The following is a 15799-nucleotide window of genomic DNA, read 5'->3' as shown; positions in this document are numbered from 1 at the left end:
AGGTAGACATGCTACAGGAGTTAATATTAGTGTCCTCATAAGGAGACTTAGTTTCCCTGTCAGAATGCATTAGCCCCCTTTTATCTGATTTTTGAAAATCACTAATCAGACTACTACCGATTAGCCTATTTCAGCCCATCTGTTATGGTTTAGTTTATATGTGGTTTACACGAGCAGTTGCACAAGAGTGTAAAGCTCCTGAACTAAAATAAGGACAGAGAAATTTTGTGTTTAAATTTAGTGTACTGAGATTAAGGGCACATAATGGGGACCAGATGCTACTCTTCAGAAGAAACAAATACTTAAGTCCACAATTTTGGCAAATCACTGCATGCTATAATGGCAGCAGTAGTTATGCCCTTTGATTTTCATAGACCCCAGTTCCTGGATATGAATGGACTGTAGGAGAGGTTTGCAGATCTGCCCTTTAAAAACACATGGTCAATATTCCACCTTTTATTTAGCTGCATCATGGAAATTAGAGTTTAGTGGTGTTTTTGTTTCTTCTATCAGAGTGCCTCACTGTTGCTTCAAAATACTCAGTGCAAACCCAAGTAAATGTATTACGTGAAAGTATACTGGTCATCTTCCAAACGAGTCATGTCATTATGTAAAATTAGTGATTGGCAAGTTTAGGTTTGGTTCAAATAATCATTCAGAATTTAGGACCTTTTGAAGAGGTGTCATTCCTTTGTGCTGGATGTCATCCCTGGGAGATGCCTAGCTCCATACTGTGGTGGCAGCAATATGCCTCAGAAAAGGCTTTTAAGCCTTTCTCATTCTGTCACTGTAGCACTCTTATAGGAAGAAGTGTTTGCACTTTTCTCTCATTCTGTCAGCTAGCACTTGTGAAAGGGAACATGGACCCACTTTATAATCTGCATGAACCTTTACTATGCCTATAACTCACCTCATTTGGGTCAGGGTTACTGGTTATGATGGACAAACCAGAAAACACAGCATAACTTTCAAATCCTTGAGTAAGTCTACAGAGTTGAAAAATACACCACTTTGCTTGTAAACTGAGCAAATGTATCTGGAAATAATTGCATGACAATAAAAATGGCATCCTGTGATACCATTTCTATTGAGTCACTATTCAAAGTAAAATAGCACATTAAATTATGAACACTGGCTTGAATATAAACAATACATTTAATGGGATCAAAGCCAGAGTCAAAATTTTAGTTTGTTCTGTCCAGGAAACAAGTTGCCCATAAAATGTACATGACTGAAAAAGTGCATGACAAATGGGTAGTTAATGTCTCTTGCTTTATCTACATGAATATTTACTCGTGTGTTTTCTGTATCCATAGTGCACCAACATGAACACCATTAAACTGGAACCTTTTTTGGCAATGCTCTAATGCAAAACTTAGCGCTCATATAATGCTTTTCATCTGTGAATTGGATACTGTACTTTCTTTCCCAAGTTTCCCATTTTCATGCTGCCTCATACCCAAGAATCAGCAAGACACCTTGTTTGCTGTTCCTGTTTTCTAAAACTTATCCTACTTAGATCAGCTAGTTTTTCAGTCTATGAAGTGTGTGTGTGTGTGTGTGTGTGTGTGTGTATAAAAATGTTTGAGAAAGTGGATATGTTAAAGAAAGCAAGTTTATATGTGAATTTTAGTAAGACAGTAATCCATTGAAGCTTAAAACTCTGAAAAATGCTTGTCTTTATCTGAGGTATTGTTTGATCAGAGTGCATTGGCTTTATGCTACTCAGTTGGGGAAGAAAAATTAATTGTAGCCTAAAAGTCTCCCACTGAAATCAGCACTCTTCAGCAAATTCTGGCTTCTCTATGGGAGATATCTCAGTCTTCCTTATCCTTCTTTCGTGTTTTTTATAATTTCTTAGAGGATACTTTCTCAAGAAAAATCCACTTCTAGGCAACTCCAGATGCTTCTCTGCCTCAGACATTACCAATCTGTACCAAAATAAAAAAAAATTGCTCAGATGATTGTCTCTTGATCTAAACTACCATGAAATGTTCAGAAGCTGTAAGTCTGATGGTTTACGATTAACTAAATTTAACTTTTTTTTTTCTTTTATATTTTTCATATAAATCTAAAACCATGGGAATAATAGAAATTGAGTGCCTACAATATGATAGGTACTTCATAACACAGAGGAAGCCATAGTACTTCCCCTAAGGATCTTTATGTTTAAATAGTCCAAATATTAAGCTGGGAAATAAAACTGTGCTCTATGTACTCCAAGTAAATAGCTGTTTTGAAGTTCTTGTACCTGGGAAGATTTATTGTAGGAAATATTCTCTGCACTTCTTCTTCCATAAGTTACACACTTCAGTCAGTTTAAGTCTGAGGTTCTAGTGTATTTAAGGAGAAAAAGTAAGATTTTAATTTCACAATTTTAACCAGTAAAGAACCTATTTTTAGTTACCTCTTTGACTTTAATACACATTTGTGTTTGTTTTAGTTTAATTTTCCCTTTGTTGAGACCTATGCAGTTCAGGAAGTAAAAATCCAACCAAGAACTAAAATTGGGCATGACACAGAAGAAAATGTGTTTTTGCATGCTACTTCTGCAGAAGGGAATTATCCTTGGAATATAGATGGAGATTTAATGGAAGGAGCATCAGAGGTTCACGTTCGGTAAGGCTAAGCATAGTAACATAGGATTTGCTGAACTAGACTATTGGCCCATCACATGTGATATCCAGCCTGCAGGAGTAGTCAGGCAAAACACCTGCTAGACTTGGCCTATTGTACTGTTCTCTTTCTTGTGTACAAGAGATAACATTCCCCCACAAAGCTGACTTTAGGAAAATTTGTTGCTAAAAATGTCAGACAGGTCTGCATTATGCCATTTAAAATGGTTCTGAAAAAGAATGTAATAGTATAATACAGCAGTACATCAGTGCATATCTTAGAAGATGTGCTTCTGCAATTACATTTTTCAATTACAAAGGATTGCGCCGATTATTAGAGGGAAGAATCAAGCACAGCATGGCCGTTGCATGTCTATCTTTGCATGTTAAAATTGTATATTCAATTAATACTGTGGCAATACAACTGCCCTGCGTTGAGGACAGAAGGGTCTTCTGCATAAGTGTTGACAGCTTTGTCTATTGTCCAAGAAAAAAATAGTTACCAGGTAGAATAGAATTTCTATCAATCTCGAGGCTGAAAATAATAGAATTTTTGTATAGGATTGTTTTATTGAACTCATAACATTTTATAAAAGTTTGTATTTTACAAAATCTAAAAAACTGGGCCCAGTGTGAATTGGGTGTTTAACCGATTATCACAGATTTGCCACATTATTCCCATATAAGTGCTGTATAGGGAATGCTGCAAATGTTCATATTTTACTGTTGCTCACTCTGTAATCCCCATATCACAATATGGGGTGCTGACATTGTTCAAAGTGAGCAATGTTTATCCTGGAGAGAAGAAGGTTGTCATTACACTAGGTTCATAATGCAGTGGGCATTATTTCAGGTTGAAAAGGCCTTTTTTGAAGAAACAGGTTCAAGATGAACTCCCTACCAGCCAGGCCCTGAATTCTGAGATCAGACTTAAGTCTGCTGCTTGGAAGTGCCCACCCTGCCTTTTGTGTATTTGCAGAGTTAACCAAATATGTAGTGCCATACAACAGAACTTGTTCGATTGTGGATAGTTAGTGCTACTTGATGGTTAAGGAATGGAAATACATGAACACACGCATTTGAACAATCCCTGGAATGGAAAGGGGAGTTGGCTTATTCTCCAATAATAGCACTATGGCCAACCAAAAACATGGAACTGATGGTGGGATGCTCACTGTAACACAGGGTGCGCATGTGGGGGGAATGAAAGAGGGATCATGATAGCCCTTTCTGACCCGAACCTCCAAAATAAAAAAAGATTCTCTCAGAAGTTTTTAGTAATCCAAAGAAAAGACTGGAGGAAGCTTACATGTAATTCTGCTTAATTTTATTCCCTATAATTTATTATATAAATTTTTCCTCAAAGAAAATGTCACATAAAAACTACAACAGAGTTATTAAGTTACTTTATTTTTATTTCTTCACTTTCTAGGGTGCACCCGCAACTTATTAATCTTTATGGAGTGAGCATTGATGAACTGGATGATTCCAAAGCAATGTGCAGTTGTCTGTAGAAGAAATTTATGAAGAAATGTGTTTCATGGTGCAGGCTCTGCATAAAAGACTCATATTTTCATCTTTAAACAGCTATTTAAGGCCCATTCCTTCATCCACTGAAGTCAATGGATGAAGGACCGAGACTGAAATTAGGATATTTATATAAAACTAACAATATTAAAAAAATTATCAAGTAAAATAATTGTAATTATCAAACAAAATGTTCATAGTTTTAACCTTAAAAAACCTGAAAATAAATATATTGACAAATATACTTATTTGTAGGTATTATATATTTGGTTAAAGTGATTACTAGAATTTCAGCAAAAAAAGTCAAGTTTTTTAAACAGAATATTGCAGGGTTTGAATTCAATTTGGGGTTTGATTTGGTTACCCTTCGTTGTATCTAGTCATATTTTACTTCACTGGTAACCCTAATTCATATCACTAGAACTAGTCCTGGAGTAAAGTACTACTTACTGTGAGTTGGGGTGGCATAATTTGGCTTCTGTCAGGTCCTTCAATATCCAGATAATCTCTGACCTTAAATGATGATGTAAAAATTTGCTTGCTTTCAGTATTGGCTAGCTAGGTCTTAAGCTACTTTTCCTTTTACAAATAGTATTCACTTAGAATGTAACATTTGTTCAAACTTACTTTGTTTTAAACTTTAATCTTAAAGTAAACTTTAAATATTTTCTATATTAGTAAAATTGGGTAGTAATCAGCATAATGCATTAATTTTTGCTAGAATAAGGCACAATGCTGAGTAAGATTTCTAATTTTAGATTTTGAGTGATACTTTCATAGTGCACATATTTAGTAGAAAGTAGGTATGTAAACAGATTAATTTTATACATTACATGGTAAATGCAATAATTATGCATGACACTGGTACAGATTAGGATTCCAGCCTTCATGGGAATTGAACTTGTTATGGCACCATGGCTATCCCCTGCATTGCGATTGGTGGGAACTAACATGACAGATTTGTCAGCCTCCTTGACCTGCAGGAGGAGGAGCTTAGATGTGGGTGTGCCCTTATTCATTAGATTAAAGATATGAGGCATCCCAACCAGGGCTGAGGGAGGAACTCTGCATTTCCCTGTGACTAAACCACAGACGTTGTTGCCCATTGGTCTTTAAGGCCTCAATTCATTAAGCATTTAAGTCATGCGGATTTCACTATGTGCCTAAGTCTTTGCTGAACTAGGGCCCAAGTATTTAAATGGGATTAGTGAGGACTATAGGAACACACCAGAAGTTTGGTTCATAATTATTAATTATAATTAATAATAATAATCTTTATACCTCAACCTTAAATCAAAAAATTAGTATGGATATTTTCTTTCTTCCTCCACTCCCTTCACAAGTAGCACCAGCAAATGGTTATTCATCTTCAAAAAACAAAAGAGCAGATTACATAGAACCAAATTCTGTCTTCATACTCACATTAACGTCAGTGGAACTGCATGCAAGGCACCTGTGGGCAGAATTTGGCCTGTAGTAACTGGCCACATAATCTGCAGTATAGTGGATTACAAAGTAAATCTAGTGGACCAAATTCTGCTCTCCATTACAATGGTGTAAAACAAAAGTCACTAGTTACTTGAATGGCGCTACTCCAGATTTGTGCCACTATAACTGAAAATAATTTGATGCTATATAATTAATCCAGAAGCATTAAAGTACTATGCTTGAGTATTGAAAACTGAATTTCTTCTTTGATTCTTTAAAGATATTCCATCTTCATAAACCATTATAGATTTAACTATTTTATTACCTCTGCAAATTCTATCAACAAAATAATTAAATTTGCAAAAGATAGTGTGCACAGTTGTTTTTATTATAAAATTCAGTTGAATGATCATTTATTAATAAACATGCTGCCATCAGGAAATCTTACATTCACATTTTTCATTTACTTATTTAGATTAAACCTCAATGTTTGTTTATTAAATTAATTGAATTTTGCCTATCTCAGAGAAATACCTGATCAATGTTTACATACTAATAGCAATGTGCAATTTCCAAGTAACACTTGTGTATTTAGTTACTCACTAAAGCAATTCCAAAAAAATCCTTTGTAATCTAATTTCCTTGCATTGTTTGTATTAAAGCAATTTTAATGCTGCTTTCAGTATTTGAGGTACAGTTCTCACAACACACTATATTAGAATACCTGTTCAAATATGTTTTGATTAAAGTGCAATAATTCATTTGGCTCTATACTCTTTAAAAGTCCTTTTTAGAATATACATTTTGCAAATAGTTTAGTTTTTAAGGATGAAATATTTCACTCATAGCACATTTTGTTCTAAAAATAAGATCTTCTTTCTGTATGTACACATTTGTTTGTTCTTAATATAATGCAGAATATTTTAGAACAGAAAGCCAATGCCTTGAGATGAGATCTGTTTTTCAGAAGTATGGAAGCACCCATGACACCAACTGAAGTAAATGAAAACTACAGGTGCTTGGCCCTCTGGAAAGTCATGCTCTGTTACCTTTTGATTCTTTAGCCTAGGTCAAAAAGCCACTTTGGAAAAAATGTATATAACTCTATTAGCAAAATAATTTGTTGAAGGCAATCTTTGTTGCTATTTTTCAGAGTAGCAGCCGTGTTAGTCTGTATCCGCAAAAAGAACAGGAGTCTCTTTGTTAGTCTCTAAGGTGCCACAAGTACTCCTGTTCTTTTTGTTGCTATTAACTCTGGAGCTTTATTACCAAATGATGTTGCATAATCAGTTTGTGTGATGTCCACATTTATTACATAAAAAAAAGATGCTGGAACTAAGTTTTCTACTAGCAGTCCAGAAAGACAGCAGAGAAAGGACAAAGACGAGGCCTAGGAAATAGTATGTGTTGGCATTACTAGGGGAGAGTAAGTTTAAGATGAATTTAGCACTTGGATGAGATGGTGCATAGCCCAGAGAATGAAATCCTTTCCCCCCTAAAACAGGTATCAGTGTACTTAAAGTAGGTGGCATTGCTAGTATCTTTCTAAGAATCTGAAGGGATCTCCTGTAGGAGCAATTCAGTCCGCATATAAATTCAGTTTTTTCCTTTTTACTGCCACTCTTGAGTGCCAATTGCAATGGTGGCATTAAGCTGAAAACATATCCACTAAGAACTGAATTTAGATATCCAAACTATTTCATTATACAGGTTTCAGAGGATAGCAACTTTTGGGCTGGGGTTGCACATCTAAGGATGGAATTAGCCCTATGGAGTTAAGGTTTTCTTAAATTTTCATCAGAGCCTCTTCTGTCTGCTACTGGAAGTGTCCTTAAATACTATAATGCTGAGCATTATTGAAACACTTGCAAATAATAATTGTTCAGGATAACACATGAATGTATTTTGCTCCAAAACCTCATGCTCTTGGTGTTTGAGGAGAAAGAGGGAGAAACAGAATTAACTGTATGCTCCTGGCCTTATCAGCTAATACTATGTTAAGGATGGTTGATACTGATAGCCTCAAATGTTTGACTCTTCAAGGTAACCCTCAATGTGATGCATCCTTGACAGGACATTGAGTTTTCAATGCTGATCAGCACAAAAAATCTTTCCATGCACATCAATTAATGGTAAGATTTTATGCTGCCCCTTTTAGAGGCTCAGCACAGAACTCCCAGCCCAAGAACGGGAAAGCTAATGTGGTTTTAAAGCCACCTTTGCATCCTCCCAGTCCTGGACTCCCCTGAAACTGGAGAAGCCCCTGGCATAATTTAGACAGCCCTGGAGGTCTGTCTAAATTACAGCAGCCTCCCAGGCTGTCCTATGGACTACAAGACTACCCAAGACCTCTATAGTGCTGTAGTTATGTGCTCTAGTCCAGAGCCTGCAGGAGTGTTCAGAAGGCCTTGTGGCTGTCTTCTACAATGCATGCACTGGAGGCTTCCTCCCTTGGCCACTTCAGGCCTTTTACCCAGTGTAAAGGTGCCATAGTGGGATGAGGATCTCCTCTAAGTCTCTAGTTAAAAATGAAATGAAAGTTGAAAGCTAATTGAGTTATGAGTCACCCCATGGCCAACCATTGAGATCTCATTACCCAAAAATGGTTGATAATACTGTACTATCTTCCAAGAACTCTTCTTCGGGTAAGTAATTCTTCATTTTATCTGCTTAGTGTTCTTGTATGCATTTGAAGAGATGGATACTTCTGGTATTTCAGATATTACTATTCATTTCTTTATTTGAAGTTCCGATTGTCATTTGTATTTTAGTAAGATGATGCTACATTTAGGTGTAATCCTCCACAGATCAGCAAAATCAAATGTATATTCTAACACAAAGAATAAACAGACTCATCATCAGTTCTCTCATCACTGTTCATCATGTAAGTCACACTGAGCCTGAAATTCATCATTTGAAAGAAGCCTTTAATTGTCATCGTAGTCCTCCTTATTGCTGTTTACGAAGTTCCAACTTCCTCTTTGGGCTGCTCTTGAGGGATAGGTTGATAACGTCTTTTAAAGAAGCCACTCTGAAAAACAATTTCAAAATCAATTGGTGTGTGTCAGCAAATTCTTAATAAGTCAGATTTAATAAAATAATCTTTTATACTGTTTAAAGTAAGTGTAAGATGACATGCTGGCATATGCGATTAAGTATCAGCTTGTTACTCTGTTTTGGGAGTAACAGTGATGTTACGATTAAAATGATTGTCATCTTGATAATATGAACTAATTTTTTAAAATGTAGGCTTTTTTTCCCCAATTGGTATATAATATATCAAAAGACAGCATTACTAAAAATTACTTTACATCTATGGGGCTAATTCTTTCCCTTCATTCACCATATGAGCAAATGGGCTGTGAACTGTGGAAGTCCAGAGATCAAAATCTTCCCACACAGGATATGGAATGATAATAGAATCCCAGCATTTGTTACACTTCTGTACTCTTCCATGGGAAGAAGGAGTAGTGGAGTCACATTCAGAGATGTACAATCCCTAACTTCCATTACTATGGCACAAAAGGAATGCGTGTGGCAAGCAAGGGGTACACAGAGTGAACAATCCCTTACCCCCATCAGATCTTTTCTGGACCTTGTATGCCTACTAACAGTGGGGAGCAAGATTTGCCCCCTAGTGTTCATATATAAGAACTTAGAATTTAAAATATTTAATGCTGGCAAGCAACAAGACCATCTTCACCTTTTCTGTTAGGAATATTGCAGACCATTCTGTTGTGTGTCCATCAGAATAGCAAAAACATGAAGCAGCAGCCTACAAAAATTTTTGTTTGACTTCTGGAAGGAAATTATGCAAATCTGGCCCATAAATATGGGGAAGAAACCTGGGGTATAGGAGTTGAAGATCTCAAAGAGGTAAGTTAATGCAATGTAGTTTTACCCCATCCTTGAGATGGGGTAAAAAGGACAAATGAAGAAAAAACATTTAAAGAGGTTTTTTGAAAAAAGGAATTAATCATACCAGGATTTGTTATTCTTTAGTAAGTCTAGATCACAATAAAGCACATTATTCCTGTTTTTAAAGGAGTCAATGAAAATAATAGGGAAATATTGATAAAGGAAAAAGAATCCTACCTTCCATAATAACAGCACTATAAGCAAAAACAATAAAATGCCAAGTACTGAACCTATCCCAATAATCAGCATGGTAACATGAGGTTTTGGCTTTTGGTTATGTAGTCCTTCCAGAAAGACCTATATGAAGTAGGGGAACATTAAAGTAAGAATACTAGTATGCTTAGAATAGACAATTTATGAAATTAGAATATAACAATGTAGTAATTATTGCATTCATTAAATATCTACATATGGTATATATTCCCATAAATGGTATCTTATCTCTGCTTCAGATGATGACAAATAGATCTATTTGCCTAACTAACTGCAATTTAATTCAATTATGTACATATCTATGTGTGCATAATTCTATAACTTCAGGTGGTACTATTTTTCTTGAATATATTTTTTTTAGGGGGGAGGGCTAACCAACTTGTGTACGTAAAGAATTCTTACATGTGCAATCTGCCTTTCCTTGTGTAGTTCAATGACTTTTGGATTTTTTTCTGGTGATGCTGTAGCACTTATTTCAAACTTAAGTGATGATGCCTCATCCTGTTTAAAAAAAAAAAGAAAAAAGGCCAAGTTGCATAAATACAGTAACACTTTATAATATATTATCATCTTTTATCTGATGACCTCAAACAGTGAATTAAACCTTGATGTGTAGGTGCCCTAATCTACAAAACAACTCAGTGACAGAGCCAGGAACAGAACTGTACTCCAGTAACTCAAAAGGTCTGTGTATGTATAAATTTAGACAAGTTAACTTGGAACGATGCACTATTGCTAATCAAAGCTAAATATTTTAAAGGACTGAGCTACTGACAAAGCTGTAGATACATTTTCTGGGGGACAAACAGAGTTCAGTTTTCTATTTTAAAGGCTTTCTTCACATTTCCTTTTGTCCAAGAGCTGCCCCCTTCCTGGAACTTGCATCTAACACTCACCAAATTAATGAAACCACTGTGCCATTATTAGAATGTTCCCTGCAACACCACTCCCCTGAAGGCTGTATTCCTAGTGGTGATCACTTCAACCAAGAGAGTTTCTGAGATCCAGGTATTAATGGCTGACCTGCTGTATAAGGTATTCCTTAATGATAAAGAGGATTTTTGTCCACACCCTAAGTTACTTTTTATCAAAGGCAGTATCTAATTTATAATTATGCAAATATGGCAATTTAGCTGTATTTTCTACAAGTCCCATTCATTATCAGGAATTGTCTAGGTGTTAAAATGGCTCTTAGTTATTATCTAAACAGCACTAAACCATTCTGTAAATCACCTAAAGTGTTTATAGCACATAGAGAGACAAATTCAGATAGTAATTGTGTTTAGAATAATGAGACAACAATCATTCACCCTTTAACCAATTTACATATGTATGACCAGGAAATGTCATGCTTGAAGACACCAATGGTCCATTCACTCTGGTATCTTTCCTCTGCTTCAGTTTATGACAAAAAAAGCTTTGATGTGCTTAACTGCAGGTATATTCCGATAGCTGTTATCATATCCTGTTAGTGACTGTTGTAATTAAATTATCAATAGTGCAGGAATATTAAACCAAATCTATCACCATTTTATAGTATTATAAGCTTGAAGTGAAAGGTATATCATGGAGCTTGCTTTTTGGTTATAATATGCCAACTTAGCCACAGCATCTGTCACTTTGAGAGGTTTGAATCGTGTTAGACTAGAGTACAGCAACCCTCTTACGTTTAAATACCTCTCTGTAGTGTTCTGAGGTATTTGAACTAAAACATGTATACTGATTATTATTATTATTAAGTTGGATTTAACAATACTTGATTTATATATTAAATGAATATTGTGCAATTTATTTCTGTCAATTAGAAATATAGCGCAGTGTTCACAAGAGGGTGCTGCAAATCCATGTGATGTCATTAAAAAGCAAATAACCTTTTAAAATTATCTGGTTAAAAATTTAAATACAATTTACCATTTCTAAAACTGAAGGAGTAGCTTCTAGTTGCATTCGGACAATTGTTTCTTTTCCGCTTTCCATGTTTCCAAATTTACACAGTATTCGTAAACATGAATGATCTTCCTTCATGCAGTACTTTGAAGGAAAAAAGGCAAAAATACAACACTTAACTTTCGCAGCATGGTTTATTTTTTCTTGTTAATATCAAGGCCTCTAGCATCTAGTCAAAAAGATGTGTGTTGTTTTTTTTGCACTTGAAGAGGTCAAGATGCAAGGCTACCTACAGTAAATATCAATAACTGTTCCAGAAACTGGGCGACAGAAGAGCTACACACACGGCATCACACTCACCACAGAGACTGTCAGGTTTTCAAAACACCATGTGGCCACAATTGGGGGGAAGTGAGGAATTTTCCAGGGAGATAATTTCCTATATAAGAATCTAAATGAGAGTTGAGCAATTCTGAAAACATGTCGATAAGTAAATTGTTTGTTGCTACAGCAGGTTTTGTTTTACATCGATCCAGTTATTAAGAACCATAAGGGCACTTTCGAACTTGTACATCATTCATACTGTAGATTTGATTCTGGTTTAAGTATTTGCAAAGAGTTAGTATTCAAAAATGAACTAGTAGCACTAGCGTCATTCAGGACTAGTACAAACGGGCCCTATGCAAACTTCCTCACACAAGATGGCCACTACCTCCCAGTTCTGACCTACAATAAGTCTGATATTCCAGCCTTCTCTTGAGCAATATGAGGTGATTCTGTAATTTGTATGAGTGGGATCTAAACTGAAAATATTTAATCCCTTTTTGCTTATGACCAAAAATGTTTGTATAATAAGGAACAGTCTTTTAAAAAGTATAATTTCCCACGGACTTCTAAAATCAATCCTGAAAAGTATGTGTAACGCATAATATGAGTTAACTTCATGCAGTTTATTTCAAGGGTTAAGTAAATTGGGACTGAATGAACCAAAAACAAACCAAACAAACAAACAAAAAAAGACCCTTACCACTCGCCTCTTGGTAGGTTTTGAAAAGAAAATGACGAGATCCTTTAATATGTTCATGTGTCCATTTTTTTCTGGTAAAGTACAGTCTCTTGTATAATTATTATAAAAACATTCTCCATCAGCTGTCTGGAAATAACAGCACAATCATTCCTGGGTTTTAAAAATTTCCTGATACTGCTGTGAAGACATTTCTGTACATGCAGAAACTCAAAGAAAATTTCTGTATTTGAAAATGATTTCTCTAGAGTATGAGAGAAATGCACCTTTGGCATAGTGGGTGCAATTCTAGCCCAGTTTGCTTAACCAGAACTACCTGCTTACCTCTTACATGCCCTAAGAATTGTACTGAAAGCTTCTGGAATGAGCCATACTCAGCCAGAGAGAGGTGTGATGGAAAAATAAATAGGGGAAATTAAGACACCCACCCATTCCCCTGTAATGTAATGGAATTACATTAAAGAACTGTTTTTAAAATGGGTATTTGCTTGTTTGACTCCACTATGATAGACATAAATAGGTCAATAAAACTGCAGGCTACGATGCATTCTAACAGATTCAAGAGAACAGCAAAAATCTGTAGATTAGGGACTGTGTATTGTGGGTTCTGTACAGCAACAGACATGCTGTCTGGTATCAACTAATTAGCAGGATTTTGATGGTGAGTAAAATCTAAAACCAAAACAGATGGTTTATTGGACAGGATTATGGAATGTAGGAATTCACACTTCCCTCTTAAAAATATACTGCATTCTACTCTTTACAAGAAATCTTCGGTGCTGTAACACTGAATCCAGGAATGGGGAAAATAGACTGAAACACTCCTTAAAATTTAGAAACTGGCCCAATACTGAGCTCCAGGCAGGTGGAGACTCTAACTTCAATGAGGCTCCAATCAGAGTCTAATGTACTAGCTAGTATATTTCAGAGAAAGCATAGATTGAATACTGATATGTACTAAACCTAAATGTAACAAGTATACCTCTACCCTGAGGTAACACCACCCGATATAACACAAATTCGGATAGAACGCGGTAAAGCAGTGCTCCGGGGGGGCGGGGCTGCGCACTCCGGTGGATCAAAGCAAGTTTGATATAACACGGTTTCACCTATAACATGGTAAGATTTTTTGTCTCCCGAGGACAGCGTTATATGGAGATAGAGGTGTATTCACAATTTCACTGTAAGTGGGCACAGTATAAGTAAGGATCCCCAGGCTATTTGACTCTTTTTGTAGAATACCTCAGTATATTTTAATTCAGCATTTCTACTTCTCTGCTAATTCAGCATCGATACCCATGACAATTTCTGAAACGAGTGCATGTTTGGTTTATTAATTCATTTAGAATTGGTTGATGCACTAAAATAAGAGGAATTAAAATATTTAGGCAACATTAATAAGTTTCACACTAATTGTTACAGTCAAGTTTCACATACAATGTAGCTGAATAAGAAAAATTTAGACATGCCTTTTCAAGCACCGTTGTACTCCATCTACTTTTGTACTTTCATGTACTACATACAGAGCAGTATGTAAAATCATAATATAATAAAATAAGCATACCTGGATATCCAGAATGTTAAACAGCTTTTCATCTCTTGGTGCAAAAGAATTAGGAACCATTATCTCCAAAGCTATAGCAGGAGCCATGCTGGGTCCAGCACTGATAACCTTGGGAGAAAGCATGCTACAGTCATTGAAACTTTCATTCACATACACTAATCAAGAAATGAATACACAGAATTCACACACTTACAGCATCAATGGCCGCAATGGAGGCTTCCCAATGCTGGCTTGACAATAAAACTTGACTGTGAACTAGAGGGAAGCACCTCAACAGAGGATAGTGCAGTTTATTTTCTAGCCATATTGAATCCTTGCTCTCTCTCTCTCTCTCTGTTAACTCTGCTAATAAAGTGCCATTTGGGGTAGTGGTAGCTTTGCGGTATGACATTTGTCTGCTATGAGCTGAACTGAGGTCATATTTCACCACTTCAGGTGGGATATTCAAAAGAGTCTAAGGGAGCTAAGTGCCCAACTTTCATTGACTTTTAATCCACCAGTCTGCGATGGATATGAACTGGTAACCTAGAGAGACCCTATTACTAATCTCCAGAGCCAGCTAGTCCCCCCATGCTGTACACACAGTACTTGCTGTATACCAGCTCCTTGTGCAGCACTTGTGTTCAGTGAACAGATATGTAGTACAAATCACAAGTAGTTTTACAGCTGACTCCCCTGCTTTAGTAAATATGTACTGTCTAAGAAAACCCATTGAAAATTATAAGCCAGGGTGAAGGAGGATATTATCAAAGGCCCAACTGAGAGTTAGGTACCCAGCTCCCATTGACTTTGAATGGAAGTTGGGCACCTAGCTCCCCTTTCTGTCTTTTAAAATTCCCCCTGCCTCCATCATCCAGGTCTATTGTCAGTCTAAACCAGTGAAACTCACATGCATGTCTGGGTCAAATTCTGACCTCTGATGTGAAACAAATGAGCAGCAAAAGTTTCCTGACCTGCAGCACTCCATAAAGGTGACAGTCAAAGGTGCTTAACAGATGCTGGCTGTGGTTAGCAGGGGCCTGGAATGAATGGACTTGCCATAAAGAAGTGACAGGAATAAGGAACCAAAGACTATAGGAGGCTATGAAAGTGTTCAAAGGCAATTAAGTGAGATAGGTTCTTTTCAATATGGCTTGCACCCTTAAAGGGAACTCCAACTTCAATTAGTGACTGATCCAGCTGCTATTGAAGTCAATAGCCGTGTTTCTATTGACCTGTAAGGGGCATAGATTATGCTTTTCAAGCACACTTTACTAGATCTAAGGTGGCTTCATGGACAGAGAGAAACCAAGCCTAAAATTTGTAGGGGCACCCCATCTGGTGAGCTGAGCACACTCCCTACAGATGTTAATAGCTATTATTGTTGATGGAAATTTAGTGCTACAGGTGTATTTTTCTCAAGCTTTTTGAAAGCACTCGCTGGAAGTATATATTGATTGGTACACCCACAAATATAAACTGGGACTTGGATTCCAAGAATCTAGGGAGCTGCTTCTGTTAACAGCTACATGCAGAAGTTCTCACCAATCCCAGGATTTATGTATTTGTTTCTATATTAAGCACTTTACAAGAGCAATGCTTTCCCAGTAAGTTACAAGGTGAGGTGGAAGTGCCTTTTGTCTT

The 15799-nt window shown here is 36.4% G+C and overlaps 2 protein-coding genes across 2 annotated transcripts in view; one reads left to right on the top strand and one right to left on the bottom strand.

Moving 5' to 3' along the window:
* Window positions 1–4261, top strand: part of CERKL (ceramide kinase like) — a 94750-nt gene extending 90489 nt beyond the window's left edge. The window contains exons 12-13 of the mRNA XM_024204057.2: window positions 2444–2619; window positions 4048–4261. Of these exons, the coding sequence (XP_024059825.1) occupies window positions 2444–2619; window positions 4048–4129 (258 nt within the window). The 3' untranslated portion in view covers window positions 4130–4261. The remainder of the gene's footprint in view (window positions 1–2443; window positions 2620–4047) is intronic.
* Window positions 4262–6814: 2553 nt separating this feature from the next.
* The window catches only part of ITGA4 (integrin subunit alpha 4), a 48589-nt gene continuing 39604 nt past the window's right edge, over window positions 6815–15799 (bottom strand). The window contains 7 exon segments of the mRNA XM_026647624.1: window positions 6815–8556; window positions 8559–8601; window positions 9666–9785; window positions 10104–10202; window positions 11613–11732; window positions 12616–12741; window positions 14177–14284. Of these exon segments, the coding sequence (XP_026503409.1) occupies window positions 8498–8556; window positions 8559–8601; window positions 9666–9785; window positions 10104–10202; window positions 11613–11732; window positions 12616–12741; window positions 14177–14284 (675 nt within the window). The 3' untranslated portion in view covers window positions 6815–8497.

Source organism: Terrapene carolina, unplaced genomic scaffold (genome assembly GCF_002925995.2).
Source record: "Terrapene carolina triunguis isolate 2854851 unplaced genomic scaffold, T_m_triunguis-2.0 Scaffold62, whole genome shotgun sequence".
Taxonomy (NCBI): Eukaryota; Metazoa; Chordata; order Testudines; family Emydidae; genus Terrapene; species Terrapene triunguis.
Note: the sequence above shows the minus strand (reverse complement) of the source record. Positions and strands in the feature narration are given on the sequence as shown.